The sequence below is a fragment of the Chionomys nivalis genome, chromosome 11 (genome assembly GCF_950005125.1).
Source record: "Chionomys nivalis chromosome 11, mChiNiv1.1, whole genome shotgun sequence".
In the NCBI taxonomy this organism is placed as follows: Eukaryota; Metazoa; Chordata; class Mammalia; order Rodentia; family Cricetidae; genus Chionomys; species Chionomys nivalis.
The window spans coordinates 1803797-1819951 of record NC_080096.1 but is presented as its reverse complement, the minus strand read 5'-3'; the positions used below and the strand labels follow the sequence as shown (position 1 = coordinate 1819951).

Sequence of the window (16155 nt, the reverse complement as noted above, 5' to 3'; positions counted from 1 at the left end):
CTGGAGAGGTTTGGGGGCAGGGAGCTAGAGGCTAAGGCTATACTGCCTTAGCCTTCCCCAGGAAACAGACACCATCCAGACTGCCCCCCAACATTGCCATCTATCCCCCACAATTTATACTTCCCATTCTCTACTCTCAGGAAAAGAAAGGCTCAGAGTCCCTGCAATGTGCAGAAATGGCTAACACATACACACCTAAGCACACATTACATTCCTTCCAGCCGAGCTATTCAAAGCTGGTGTTTGGAGTGACAGGCTCACATTAAATGTGCAGAAGTTTCTCAGAATCTGACAGCAGGGCTAGGGTGGCTTTCATCCCCATTGTCCTCCAAGCCCTGGCATTGCCGGTCATTAGGGTAACTCACAAGTCCCTAAGTGATCAGTAAATCTTGACTCTCTCCAAAAGCGTCTGAGGGTCTCAGGAACCCTGAAGGAACCGGCAGAGGACCCCAAGACTGCGGCACAGAGGAAGGAATGGGGCAGGCAGAGGCCTCCAGGCTATTTCCCCTATCTCCCCAGAGTGCCCTGTTATCTTGGCCTGTTTGTTGATTGAACAAATAAATGCATGTATTAATATTCAGACCCTTGCTCCAGGGACTGAGGCAGTCCACTTGAGCAAATGCTCGAGAGGATTGAAACCCCATCAGTCCACATTAACCCCTCTTAAGCACTGGGAGACACATTCACTCAGCAGATGACTCTTGTGTGTCAGTCACAGGCTCAGCACCATCTCAGAGAGTGACTTTCTGGAGACATCCTCGAGGAGAACCTGGTCTAACTCTGGAGAGGAGCGGCCAAGGCCAGTGAAGCCCTTCTCTGGTGCCTCCCCAGGTAGCCTGCCTTATGCAAGTGAGCCCAGCACACAGCTGCAGACCCTGCCTGGGGCAGGTGGCCTCTGAGCAGCCCATCCATAGCCCATCCCTCTGGGCTGTCACAGTAGCCATCTCTTAATTAGTGAAATAAATAGTACGATGATAAATGTCATAATTTACTCAACACATGATCAAAATCATTGCTTTTGCAGACCTCGGGGCAATAAAATGCAATCACAGAGTGATTTATTCCCACCGGCAGGGTGAGTGCAAGGCTTCGTGTCAGTAAGCAGGGCATGGTGGGGGGGGGGGGTGTCAGACGGATGAGCCTGGGAATTGGGACCGAGCCCACAGGGATGTCCAGGCATGAATCCACACCCACACCCATGTACAGAACCACCAGCCGGGCCCAGGACATCTGACATGTTTCCTTCCAAAATGATCAGGGAAGGAGGCTTTAGAGTGCTTGAAAGGTCTCCAGTACACATGAGAGGAAGAAGAGAGAAGCTTCCAGGGCCAGTTCTGGACGAGCGATGGGCTTTGACCAATGTTCCCACGTGAACACTGAAACTCCCCCTAACTCTGCTCTGTCAAAGGAGGGTCCACCTGAGGTAGGAGTGCCTTGCCACCAGGGACAGGAAGTCAAAGGCCATCCCAGGGTTGTGTAGTCGTCCTTGTCTGACCCATGTGGGGAAAAGAGGAACTTTTTCCTCCCTCGTCACCCCGAGGCCCCATGTCAGTCAGGCCTCGATAACCACCCTTTCATCTTACCGTCTGAAGCAAGGACTTGGCTCTCAGAAGGGAGTAAAGGACGCCCGCGGAGTATCCCAAGTGGCGATACAATATCAGTAAGTCTGCCCTTCACTTCAAGCTGGCCACCAGAAGACCACAGGGTCATTCTCTGTTTGTAGGCCTCTCCAGAGGACCCACGCTCTGGAGTGCAGACTGGCCCCAGACCAATGCACTCCACTCCTCCTGGGCCCCTTCTCGGGGAAGCCAAACAGAACGGACCCTCCTTAGCTTCCATCTGTCATCTTTGCTAAGAATGTCACCGCTTGCTCTCCTGCAGCAAATGAGTGCCACGTTAAAGATCACAAAATTCAATTACTCTGATTCACAGAGCTTCATTATGAGGGTGAGGGTGGATAATTACGTATGCGATCTGGGGCCGTCCTGCGATTGCACCCGTGCATGCCTCACGCCACCCTGAGCCTGACTGGAGCTCCCCAGCCTTCAGCATGCTTGCCTGTGAACGCTTCCTGGTGGTCTCTGCCTCTCTCTGCACTTGCAGGGGGCTGGAGGGCTGGTGGCTAGGGCGCCTTGTGAAAGCAGCTGAGGAGGGTAGCTGAAGGCCTCTTTGCCTGGACTCAGGAGCAATGGCATGCAGGCTGAGTACGTTAGGAAAAGCTAGGAGGGCCACGAGAACTCCCTGACTTTGCTGAGCTGAGCTACCTCTGCACTTTGAGGAAGACAAAAGAATGGTGAATAGGCCATGACATAGTTCACACGTGGAAAAAGCAGAGCAAAGCTATGAGGAAAAGGGGTCTCAGGGCCAGAGGTCCAGCCTGTGACTTAATCCTTGACTCTAGGCACTGAGAGCATCCACCTTCCTCCCCAGGAGCCGCCTCTTTCCTCCCTGGACAACACTGGCTTCCACTCCAGTCCTGCCAGCGGCTCCAAGGATCCAATCCCAAGAACAGAACTAACTGCTCGGCCAGCTGCTGTGGAAGGACACAGAGTCCAGCAAAGCATCACAGAAACAGGTGGTGGCTGTCCGAACTCCCAAAGAAAAGGAGGTCAGATAAGCGAGTGCTAGGTGGGTCTTGAACACTGTTTCAGGGGCAGCTTTCTCTGAGCACCTTCATGAAAGTCAGCTGTCAGGTCACCACCATGGGACAAAGCTCTTCGCAGAAATGGGGGAACAACTCACTTTCAAGTGCCTCCGCGGAGAGCAAACAACACTGCAAAAGTCAGCAAGCCCTAAGGAGTGATAGCGACAGCCTGTACCAGGCCTGGCACCCAGGGAGCCACTGTGATACGGGGCATTTCTTTAAAAAACAAAATCAAACAGAAACCTGTATCAGCCGCAGAGCAGACAAGAACAAAGTCACTTCAAGGTCATCCAAAGAACTACCTATTACCAAGGTTTGTTTACCCTCCAAGCGTTTAAAAGCTGGCCCACTGATTAAATAGTGAAGATCTTTTAAGTACGCTAAACAAACACCCTTCAACGTCTCCAGCATGCCAGCAGGGAAGGGTGGAGAGGCCCTCCACAAAGCCAAATCTAACTGAGCCCAAAGCACTCAACTGCCATGTTGTTTAAAAACACTCTCCTCAGGCCGCAAAGCACAGTGTGTGCCCACTGGAAGGGTGGGATTCCATCCTCTCCGCTCTGGCCTCACCTGGTTCCCTGGCCCAGCCAGTCAAGCCCCAGGACGATCTGTCGCCAGCCCCAGCATCTGTCGCCTCTCATGGTTGAAGACATTGGCAAGTTAGCTACTGAGCTATAGTTCCTGCCAGGCTGAACTATTGTGAAGCCCAACTCACCCATCTCCTCATTGGTCAGCACAGCTTCTCACCCGGATCCTCTGAGCTCTCTGAAGAACAAGGCAGGGTGACTCACGCTCAGATGAGAGGCCCAGCACCCTAGACAATGAACTAAACAAGACCCGGTGATACGAGGGACCTCATTCTACCTGCCTTCTGAGACACCCAGGGGCCCAGGCACTCGGCCTGTTTTGAGAGCACATGAATGGCCTATGAATGTGATGTAGCCACCGCCAACAATGCATCAGCTCCCCCTCGCTCTCGATGCTATCCCCCAAAAGGCCTTACACATGGCGAGACCAAGGGAAATCCTTGGTGCTTGCTGGAGTTTCCAGACTTTTCCAGGGTCTGGAAGAGAAATCTATGCATAAGAGGACATCTCATCAGAGTTTCTAGGCAGCTGTGGAGTCTTGGTGTGCAAAGTTTGGAGACTCTAATAGCCAGGGAGAGAATGCAGGGCCTTAAGTCTTTCCTCGTGCTCTACAAGAAAACCAACATCCAGATCTGCTTGAAAACTTTCTCAAGGTTGTCAAGGGGCTGGGAGAGGCAGACAGACCAGAGGTAGACCCTTGTCCCACCTGACACCCACGCCCAGCCCCTCAGTCAGGGAACCACTGCAGGCTAGCAGGCTCTTTCCCTCCCCTGGACCATTTGTCCTTCCTGGCACTGACCTCGATGCAGGCACTTGTGGAGGTTGTGAAACACCAAAAGGAATCTGGAATTGCATTCCTGCTTTCCACCCAGGCAGGCTTCCTGCCAAAACTACCACTGGAAACCAGCCCTGTGGGCCGCGGGAAGACCGAGGCCTACAGGAAAACGTGCTTTTGTGGCATTCTTACTTCCCATGAGGCCACCTTGACAAGCCCCCTCCAAGCAGGGTTCAGTGTGCCCCGTGGCCTGAGTGGACACCTCTGGATGCTTCTGGTTCAGAGCAACCCCCAGCACACCCAGATCTTAGCACTTTCTGGTCTAGCACACAATTCTTTCCAAACCACCTGCACAGATTAGCTCACATGAGCTCCGGCCCCGCAAAGGTCTGTGGAGATATGAGAAGGAAGATAAAGAGGCAAGGCTTCTGCTCCCCAATCTGAGAGTGGACGCCCCCTTAAGGTCGGTCAGGAGCCTTGTGTCAACATGTCAGAGTCTTTAGGGACTGCGCGGCCACCAGGCCTATTTTGTAAGCTGCCTCAATCTGATGGAGACAGAACGAAGCTCTGAGCATTAAGTTGCCTCTTCTGGAACACTTGACTCTCTTGCAATGAGGGTGGGTCAGCACCTCCATCCAGTAAGAGGTACACGATGTTTTAAAACATGAGCTCATAAAAGACACATTTCCGGGAAGAGGGTGCCTCAGCCGTCGGGGCTGATGGGCGTCCGAGGGGACGGCAATGTTTTCTGAGACAAGTCAGGCAAGCCGCTGGATAAAATAACCCTGGGAAATGTGACATTCGAATGCTCTCTCTCTCCAACAGACCAAGCCTCCTGCCTGGGGCAGTGGCTGCACCAGCTTTATAAATAGATTGAACACAAGATAAATGACCACAATCAATCATACTCAGACGGAGCACACTCACCTCCCATCCGAAGTCGGCCTCCTTCAGTGCGGCCCGGGGCACCACCACATAGGGGCCAAGCCTCTCCCCAATTTCCATCTTCCGCTTGGCCCAGATCCCCAGACCGGCTCCTGGGATGGAGGACTCTCGCAACTCGAAGTCTGGTGGGATTGGAATGTCTTCAGGAATGTAGACAGGAGCCTCATAGGGCGAGCCCTCCTTGGGAGTGAAGTCCTCGCTGGTGGGGAAGGGGGATGGCGGCCCCATAGGGATGGGCGACAAGATGCTGTCCTCAGTCTCCTCCTCGGCACTCTGGCCGGTCAGCAGGTCCGGGTCTGGTTCATACATATTATTTACAACGTCACCGTCACCTAAAGAGATAATGTAGCATCAGCCTCTGTAGCAGGGGACCCCCCCCAGGGATGTGGCCCTTATGGAACTCGAGGGCATCTGAGACCCGGCAGAATTCCAGCTGCTACCCCTTGCCTGGCAGTTGCCATCTCTGCACCATCCCAAACCTGGCAACAGGCATGCAGTGCCAGTGGCTCCCAGGGAGGAGGTCCCCCAGGCTGGGGACCAACCTCTCTCTCTCTCTCTCTCTCTCTCTCTCTCTCTCTCTCTCTCTCTCTCTCTCTCTCTCTCATGGGTTCACTGTTTCCAGATGTGTTGGGGGCGGGCAACTTCATCTCTGCAACACCCAAGGATGTGCTGCCCAGCTCTGCTGTGGAGAGACAGGAATGGAGGAGACAAGACCGTCATGAGATGGTGATATGTGGGCTCATTCCAGTGCTTGTCCGTAGCCTCAGAGACTAGGGAACATGTAGAATCTGAGCTCATGTGAGAGTTGCTAAAACCTGCCACGGCAGCGTAAAGCTACCTTGGCCATCACACTGGGGCAGCCAGGTCCTGGATGGGGTTTCTGCAAGTTCCTGGTGACCTCGAGGCAGATCTGGAATAGTTGAGGCCATGGGTACGGTACCTGAGCTGCAGGTCACAGGACCGAGCAAAAGGAAGAGGGCCTCCAGCTTATCTGGAGGGGATGGGTTTTTCTCTAGGGTCCATCATAACCAGAGGTTGATATCAAGACAGAGTCACGGGGACTATAAAAAGGGCACACCAAGGCTGTGATGTCATCGGACAGAGAAGGTTTGAGAGGGCAAGGAGGAGATCAGGCAGAAAGGGAAGCAATCCCATTTCTGGTGTGTACCCCCACAGCACCTCAAATGGTTTCAGACCGGCAAGGACTCAATCAGCCAGAAGATCAGACCAGCTCGAGCCTGCAGCAGCAAATGATGAGACCGTGCTCTCTCTACAACAAGGTCTATCCACCAGGAGCATGAAGCTCACCTTGCTGCAATGCAGACAGACCTCAGAAGCATGCACACTGCCTAGAATGCCTGGGGGGGGGCATCCTATAGCTATTTTCAAACACCCAACCTATTACTACTAACCAGCTACCTTGCTGTGTCCATAATACATACATTCATTTCTCCTATCTAACTGTCCAGCTTCTTCCCTTTCCCTGCCCCTCACCCATAGAAGCGTCATGCCGATTATCCTAACTTGGCTATTCCCCAGTGCCTACAATGTGTCCACACTGTAAATATCACACGGTAGTCTTTAAACCCCAACTCTTTTCCCAATGTAAAAATCACACTCTTCCTATAAAGGTCCACTCATGTTCCAGTGTGCACACGGGTGGAGACACCACAGTGTCTTATCAGTACAAACGATCAAGATTTGTCCATGAAGACTTTAAAAAATAGATTATACAAAATGAAAGACAAATACCATGCTTATGCCCAGCATCCAGAAGAGGCAGATCTGTAAGGTAAGGAGGGGCTGCGGGAGTAACTGTTAAGGGGTGCCGATTCTCCGACGGGTAGTGGGAATGTTCCAGACCTAGAGGTAGAGAGGCTGGTGGCACAACACCCGGAAGTGTGCTAAGTGCCACTGGGTTGCATGCTCTGAATGGCTACTTTTTCCATCCTGTTGATTTGACCTCAGTCAGTGAGGAAAAGCCAGAGGTGTGGAGGAAGGAGGTGGGCAGGGCCTTCACTCACTGTACTGACCCCTGATCCAGACCTCCCAGGCCAGATCCATTCTGCCACTGGTCTATTGCCTGTGGAAGTCACCCAGGAGCCATGTCTATGCCCCTCCCTGCTCCTTGACGTTGGCTGGTGAAACAGAAGCCTCCAGGGAGACAAGAACTTTCAAGTACAAGAAAAAATGACTTCAGATTCCCCACGTTGGCTGCAAACAAACCGGCTGGGGAAGTAACAAAATGTTTTCTTTCAAAAGAAACCAAAGTCTCGGAAAAAAAAATCATGCCGATAACACTTATTTAATTTAGCAGCATTCACAGAAGTAATGACTATGTTTTAAGTGGCCAACGGTTCCTTTTTAATTGGCTGGTGGGATCCTTTCAGGGACTCAGCAACATGAAGGCAGCAAAGCTCCCTCCACCCCAAGGCCCAGCGTTGTTTAGGTTTGAAAGAACACCCCCGTAAATCTTCCCAGTGCCTGTGCGGCAGAAAGGTAAATTAGAAGGGGGGTAATTAACAAGCCACCTTATTATTCAGACCTGGTAACTGCACCGAGCTCACAAACAAAATCTCACTGGAAGCCCATGTTCCCCATGAAGCGCTTAACTCTTTCGGGCGCTGATGCCACTGCCTCCCCCATGGCTGGGGAGCAGAACAGACAGCACTTCAGGAGCTCTGGGGGGTCCGAGTGGGGCAAGGTCCCCATCTAGTGTGTGGCCACCTCAGGGCTATTCCTTTCATTTTCTTTTTTTTTTTTTTTTTTAGCTTGAATTCTACTTCCTCAGACCCTCACCTACTCACAGGAACCAGCACTTCAAGAAAGGCCCACTCCACTGGAGGCCCAACAGCAGCTGGAGAGAAGGCAGCGTTTCCTGCCGAGTAGAGATGGGCCTGTGACCCAGCCCAGTCTCCTGTGTCCAGGTGGTCACTAAAGTTAAGAGACATTTGCATTCTTCTGTCCCCTGTTCTGGAGAGAGAGCTCTTCATTCACAGGTGGGCACTGAGGGCCCAGGAGACCTAATGAGTGTGTGGAGAATGTATTTTTAGAGAGAATGCAGGAAGGGCTTCCAAGTCCCTGAAGAAACCATCATCTGCTTGGAGCCCTGGGGGAGCGAGTCATGAACCACTCAGCTTTTGGTAGGGGTGAAGAGTCTTATGTTCAACTTGGAGATCAGCCTTCCTTTCTCATGAGTGCCAGGCAAGATGCCCTCTGAGATGGAAGCCCCTCTGCCCAAGGTGGACAGGCATGTTCTGGGAGTGGGTACCTGTCACCCAGCCTCAGTCTAGGTCACAGGAATGGCAGGTGCATTTTCCAGGCCATGTTCTCTTCCAGGTAGAAGGGCAGTGCCAAGGTCATGGGAACTTTGTGGCTATGCCTGGGAGACAAGATGCCACTGTTTGGTAGGAGGCCTACATTCTCTGTATGGATCTTGCAATGGCTTCATACTGGAGATTCTTGGCTGGGGCTGTCATTCATAAAATTTGGAATGCCTACCAAAATGATAAAAGTGGGGACAGGAGGGTACATGGAGCAGCAGGAAGAGGGGATCAGCATGAACCTGGCCAGCCCTTGAGCCAAAAGTCCCCGAGGCAATAGCCAAGTCTGTTTTGTATGCTAGAAGCACCTGCTCAATGCCCCAGGGTCTAGCTGAGCCTCTTCCTGGTGAACTCAACACCAATTCCCTCTGACCATCACACCAGCCAATGTTCAATGACTATCATGACCTTGGAGCATGGGACAGAGCTCAGCATCTCTGCGGAGCCAGGGGAGCATGGGCTGAGAACCCACCAGGACCACATCTTTCACCCTGCTCTGTATTCCACCCAACCTGGCTTTTAGGGTTGGATCTCTTCTGACACACTTTCATCCAGGACACAAGCTACCCAGCATCTCTTCAGAGGCCCTACCGAAGAGCAAACATGGATGGGATACTAAGGTCTAGAAAGACAGAAGGGGGGGGGGACAGTTTACTAAACATCAGCATCAACAGGCAGCAGAGGGGGATTACCATGGTACCATGGTATCTCTCAGGCTGGGACTCTGCATCAGCCATGACACTAACATCTGTAAAGGATGATCACTGGCTATCTTGCCACCAAACAGGTAGATTTAAACCTTAATTGGTGGCCAGAGGGAGCCTGACGAACTTTCCCGCAGGTGATGGGTATCTGGTTATAGTTCCTGTTTTATTGTGAGGCCAGACTTTAAGGAGAGGGTGCCTACCTTGAAGACCTGGAGCAGGCAGGGTGAGGGTGATACTGGCAGGAATAACAAGGGAAGTGTTTTCTGCCCATCAATCAGGCAATCAGGGGCAGTGTGTGTGTGTGTATGTGTGTGTGTGTATACACAAATGTGTGAGCATGTGAGAGCTCTATGTGAGTATGTGTGTACTTGAACAGAGATAACGATGGGGAACTCTGAAAACAGACCCTTGGGGCCAGTGCAAATTCACCCACACAAGTCCACTGCCCTCTGCCTGTAGGGTTCTGGAGAAAAAGGGAAAAACAGCGGGATGCCGAAGTCTCTAACCACAGGGCCAGCAAGTACTAGACAGAGGCCCAAAAAAATCTCTGGGATATCCTGATGGGGCCTGGACAGCAGTGATCTTCACTGCTGGAGGTAGGACCCCCCAACAGCAGCGACAGGCCTTGTTGGCACCTCTCTCAGGGGTCTCAGAACAGTCTCCCCAACTCGTTTTCCTCTCAGGACATCTCCAACTGCCTATAGGAATATTCTGACTTCGTTCTGTACCCAAAAGCACCACATAGCCTCCTCCAGCTCATAGGGCACAAGCCTATGTCAGCTGTTCCCAGAAAGGAAGACACCAGGCTGACACATGCAAGTCTACCCTCAAGAGTAAAGAAGTCAAGCCAAGTGTCTACTCAGCTCAGCAATGATAACACTCTTGGAATGGAGTCTCTTGGAATGATAATCTCTTGGAAGTGGAGGAGGCAGAGAAGGGATCAGGACAGCAGGGCAGGGCCTTCTAAAGAAGACATCACCTAACATCTGGGGAATCCAGGACAGGTTCGGGTGGGGGACAACACTCACTAGGAGGTACAGGGTATTTGAATCAGGACAAGGTGGCCATTGATGATCTGCATCTTGACTGTGGTGGAAACACAGGCTCACTCTGGTACAAAGACCAAAGATGTTAAGAACAAGTCCCTTGGGCCATCTGAAGAAGGTGGGTGTTACCTACATCAATAACCTGTGCTCAAGGAACGGCATGCAGTGCCAGAGCTTGGCAGAACTCTACAGTTGCTGGAGCTGTGCAGCAGTCTCACTGACTTGTGCCCTGGGTCCCTGTGTTGTTCTTTATAACTGCATATATACCCATAATTGTTTTCAGCTAAATTTTCAAGGGAAAAGGAACTTTTCTCAAAACCAAGATCCTGTCTTCCCATGTGTAGGATTGTGCACCCTCGGGTTTTTCTGGTTCCTCTGAACAGATTTACTGCCTAACTCAAGGATTCCTCATCCTGCCTGGAAACAAGTAGAATGACAAACTACTACTGGGAATATGGGTGACAGGTATATACTAAACCTGCAAGCCACCTCCTAAGCATGTCCTTAAAAATTTAGATTTGAGAAAAACTGGCACCCACTGTGGGACTGGGCAGGATAGAAACTTCTGTCAACAAAGATTCAGATTTCTTGTTTTGAAAAGAAAACAGGAGGAAATGCTGTGGGATAATGCTCTTGTACATTGTAAAGATTTGTCTCTTTTATGAATTTAATAAAATGCTGATTGGCCAGTAGCCAGGCAGGAAGTATAGCTGGGGCAACCAGACTAAGAGAATTCTGGGAAGAGGAAAGTCAGTCACCAACTAGATGTAGAGGAAACAAGATGAGAATGCCTTAATGCCTTACTAAGAAAAGGTATAAGCCATGCGGCTAAACACAGACAAGAATTATGGGTGAATTTAAGTTGTAAGAGCTAGTTAGTAATAAGCCTGAGCAATAGGTCAAACAGTTTATAATTAATATAAGCCTCTGTGTGTTTATTTGGGACTGAATGGCTGTGGGACTGGGTGGGACAGAAACTTCTGTCTACAAAAAACTCAAGGCCACATAGTAGAAATCAAATGGAAAGTTACAAGGGCTAAGAACTCTACATCACCAAACTTTGTCATTGGTTAATTTCTTTATCATACAAGTGCAAAGGAAACTGATGGTGCCAGGAGGGGTCCACACAGTAGTCAGTAGTCTGGGCTCTCGCCCCTGGTTCCATGTTGTAGGTTCTTGAGGCACTTATTTCATCTTTAACTCTCTGGGTAATAGAAACCTCTTCCAGAACAAGAAAATTTCAGTACCAGATCATCTCATGACCTTTCTTCTAAGAATATCAGAACAAGTAAGACTGGTCAGAAAGGTACCCAAGACATAGTGCATAGCTCTGGGAGTGGGCATGTGTGATGGTTTGAAAGAGAATAGTTGCTCATAGATTCATATATTTGAAGGCTTGGTCCCCAGTTGGTGGAACCTGTTTTGGGAAGGATTAGGAGGTGTGGCCTTGTTGAAAGAGGTGTGTCACTGGAGGTGGCCTTTGAGGTTTTAAAAGCTTATTCCAGGCCCAGTCTCTGTCTCTCTGCCTCTAACTTGTGGATCAGGATGTAAGGTCTCGGCTACTTCTCCAGCACCATGCCTGCCTGCCTGTGACCATGCTCCCCACCATAATGGTCATGACCTCACCCTCTGAAACTGTAAGCAAGGCCCTAATTAAATGCTTTCTTTTATAAATTGCCTTGTTCAATCTGTCTCTTCAAAGAAACAGAACAGTAACTAGGATGGCATCCAAGGTGCCACACTGGCTGTTTGAGTCCAGGCCTAACACTAGGGTAGGAAGCCAGGGCAGGACATTTTCTTTCTCTAGCATTATGCGTGATTCATTAGGGCCCATCACACAGAAAACCATCTTTCAGCCCTTGCTGAGTATCGAGTTAGATGTGAGGTCACAGGTCTCAGAAGACAGGCACCTCTAGACTAAGACTCTGCCATGGATCAAAAGCATGAACTTTCAGAACCTACTTCATCCTGCTTCCATTGAATCTTGGTTTGAATAGATCTAACAATGTCACTGAGCATACACAGAACTCCAGGTCCTCCAGCGAACGAGTTTCTATCACCAAGAAAGACAGCGAGTATCTCGAAGGGGTTGAGGACAGCCTTCATCAGCTCTACAGAAACCCAGAGCTTCCTAAGTTAGAGGTGCTGCCTGTGATCCTGGAACCCCAAGATTCTGGTAGATTATTATGAGCTTTCTTGAGAGGGGGCTATGGACAGCAGTGTCAACTGAAGTAGTAAGTGACTGAACCCCTCTGACGCCGAACATGATTCTCTTGATCCTTGTCTGGGTCAGCACCATTAGCACCTGCCCTGGAAAGACTGAGTGCATGCAACCTGCGCAGTCATTACATCCTCACATACTCTGAGAGTAAAGCAGCCTACTTAGGGACCTGCAGCAAGGAACAGAACAGACCATAACTACAGCTCAAGTTCCAGATACCCACCTAAGCTCTGATGTGGGAAATCAGTGCCCCCACTGTGAGCCTAGAGGCCATTCTTTGTCCAGGTACATCTTATTTTGGTGGGTATCTGCTATGGATCACTCGCAAGCCACAGGGCAGAAAGTCACAGGCTGGAAAGAAGGTGCATCCTAGAAACCACCTGGACACTCTCACAATGGCTTTAGTGGGTGATAGAGTCTGACCAGGCCAGATACTAGCTGGGCTTTCTTAAAATGCCAGCACTGATATTTCTCCTCTGCTGGAACACATGCATGCACATATGTATGATCCCCATGCAGGGACACACACACACACACACACACACACACCTGAGCCTATTCAGAAGCACACCAAATAGTGACCTTTGGTGCAAACTGAAAACTTTTCTGTCTCAGTCACATCCGCCCCCCATCCTGTAAGTTTAGAAGCAGAAGCAGTTAAGGAAGGACGGTGCCTTGGTGTGGGTCCTACAGAGAGGTCTAAGGGGGACCCAGCAATTTGTTCTGTCCCCACACTATGACATTCCCTCTGGCCACTGTCCTGAAGCCAGAGGGCCAGCAACCCAGTGTCCTCATCTGATTGGATTCTGATTCTTAATGGCCACTACCGTTCTTCCTAAAAGGGAGAGAAAGAGCACCAGAAGACAGAAGAGGGCATGCATGCACCAGCAGCTCCTGAAGGAGGCTTGGGGTGGGATGCACAGGCCTGTCCTGCCCGTGGATATGGGAAGGGACATCCTCTCCTGGTGATGACATCCAGGCTGGCTACAGCCCCACAGAGCCATCATAACCACCTCTGGGGTCCAGGGGGCTCACTCAGGAAAGAGTTCCTGATATTTCTCACAGAATGTAGGCCCTTAGTAGTTATTGTGCCATATTCTGCCCACTGCTGCTGGAGCAGGGAAAGAACCACCCCATGCTCATTCTCAGAGGACCTGAGCAGCTCATCTGACAATGTGGGCAGAAAGCAGATTTGCACACTCCCTAAACAATGTGGGCAGAAAGCAGATTTGCACATCCTTCCACAAAATGATGAATGATAATTTCAGTAAAGCCCAATCCTGGCCATGCCTTGCAGGAATCTTTTTAAAGGGAATACAGTGGTGGCCTGGTGCCACAAGCACCATGTCTTCCAGAGGAGCTGCCGCTTGGCAGTCAGCAAAGACCTGAGGCTGCCATCACGCCAGTCAGCAGCAAGGACTTCCAGCATAACAGGACCCAACACTGAGCACCCTCCCCAAAGGTAGCTCAAGTTAACATAAGCTCCACCAGCCTGTTGAAAGCAGAATTTAACACCAACTGATCACTTCTGTTTGACATATGTAATACATATAGCCACATAGGTGAGACCACAGTTCAGGATGCATGACACTCAGTCACCAAGGCTTTGAGGAAACAGTCCCCACTGGTTACATGCCATTAAATTCTGGAAGCTGTAGGAATGATCCAAAGGGATCTAATGATATGCTGTATCTCCTTGGTTCTGTCCATCCCTGTCAGGACTGATGGATATTGCTAGCACTGATTTGGGCTCACTATCTGGAGATTCACTTATTCACTGAACCCATGAAACTTATTAATTGAGCCTATGGCCCTTATTGCACTTGATCTCATTCTCCCAGAATCTATTAGACAGGTAGCTTTGCTGCATCAAGGACAGGAAGTCTGGAGAATGGGCATGTACCTAGAACCATTTAGTTGTACCTAGCTGAGGAACTGCACAGTCTTAATTCTAAGGTATCTAAACTTTATCCATGTCCAAAGTGACAAGCTATTCATAAAGGCATTCATTGATGCCCTTACCATGGGGACAGATTGGATGAATGAATGTGTTGATGAGGGATGGATGGATACATGGGTGGGGGATGGATGAATTAGTATATGGGTGGGCATATGAATATATGGGTGAGGGAATAGATGAATGCTAGATGGGCCGATGAATGGATAGATGGATAGATGCATATACAGGTGGGTGAGTAGATTACTGAATGAATGGTTTTGGCTAATTGATGGATGGGTGGATAAATGGATATATGGATGGGTAGATGTATAGGAAGATGAGTGAGTGAATGGGTAGGGTTGTGGATGATGGATGGATAGATAGGTGGATGAATAGACAGACTGAGAGGATGGATGGATGGATGGATGGATGATGGATGGATGATGGATGGATGGATGATGGATGGATGGATGGATGGTGAAGGATGGATGAATGGATGATGGATGGATGGATGGATGGATGGATGATGGATGAATGGATGATGGATGGATGGATGATGGATGGATGGATGGATGATGGATGGATGGATGGATGATGGATGGATGGATGGATGATGGATGGATGGATGGATGGATGGATGGATGGATGGTGAAGGATGGATGAATGGGTGGGCAGGCAAGTAGATGGTGAGTGGGTGGGCTGATGGATGAATGGACAGATTAGCAGCGTATGGATGAATCTACAGACAGACAGACAGATGGGGTGAGGGAAATCCCTGAAGGCAAGTCGTATCGTTTGTTTTTGTTTTTTAAACAAGGACTCACCATCTAGCCCCATCTGGCCATGAACTTACTCTGGAACCCAGCCTGTCCTGGAAGTCACAATGCTCTTGCCTCTGCTTCCACAGTGCTGGGATTACAGCTATGTGCTGCCTCATCCAGTTGTTGAAACAGTTCCTAACGTAAGGTAAGCGTCAGGGCCTTTCCTTCCCTTCCCTAGAATGGAAACTTGCTGATATGAGTCGAAGCCCACTCTCCTCTCCTCTGATTGATTAAACCAGAAGGATATTTCTTTCGCACAGAACCCCTCCTCTTGAAAATGGGCCAGGTTTTTCTGATGTTGTTTCAGTCACACCTTTTCCCCTCCCCCTTCCACTCATGTGGGGTAGCCTGCCTGTTCTAACAAGCCACAGTCATGCGTGTGTATTCTGGGTTTCAGTCAAAGCCTGTTTGGTTTTCAGAGATGCTGCCTCTCACTTGAGCTTCTCTTGGAGGAAAGGCCTCTTGGCCTCTGACATTTGCCCCCTCTTCCTCCTCAGAGACAAGTGGAGAAGAGGGCTCTGTCTGATCCCTCAGACGCCCTAGCAAAGTTCTCCTGTTTGGAGGCCTACACATCACCGGAGCTGTAAGTGTCAGGAAGGAACAGAAGGAAAAGGGTCTCGATCTCCAGACCCGTGGAGCCACTGAGAGGAGCTGAGTCATTCTTAGTGGAGGATTTCTGCATAGCCACTAGGTCAGACCAGCAAAGCAGACATTTCCTCAGAGAAGGTTTCTGGGATGCCAGAGGAGTTTGCTGAAGACTCATTTCCCCGAAATGGGATGTCAGGAGTATCCCCAAAAAGGACACTCAGGAGTTAATGATCTCCCATTTGCTTGAGTCCTCTATCTTTGAAATATCCATACTGCAGTGACTGCCCCCAACCCTAGGACTCAGCCTTGGAAACTCTCGTGAGAGGTTGTGCGCTCATCTCCTGACGGGCCATCCCAGGCCCTGTCTCGTCCTTAGCAAGAGGCTCATCAGCATTCTTCCAGAGCCAGGACTGAGCTCAGCAGCTGTTAACACAGCAGATTAATAGGGCCAAGGAACCACAGTGCTGCAAGCATGCTACATGTTAATAATAATCAATCGCCGTTTACAGTCTCAACCCTGTCCGCAGGGATGGCCCCAGCTGTGGGATGGATGCAACCA

The 16155-nt window shown here is 50.1% G+C and overlaps 1 protein-coding gene across 2 annotated transcripts in view; it reads right to left on the bottom strand.

Moving 5' to 3' along the window:
* The window catches only part of Prdm16 (PR/SET domain 16), a 314479-nt gene that overhangs the window by 204191 nt on the left and 94133 nt on the right, over positions 1–16155 (bottom strand). For both annotated transcript variants that reach the window (XM_057784430.1, XM_057784432.1), the window contains exon 2: positions 4934–5283. In XM_057784430.1, coding sequence (XP_057640413.1) covers positions 4934–5283 — 350 coding nt within the window. The remainder of the gene's footprint in view (positions 1–4933; positions 5284–16155) is intronic.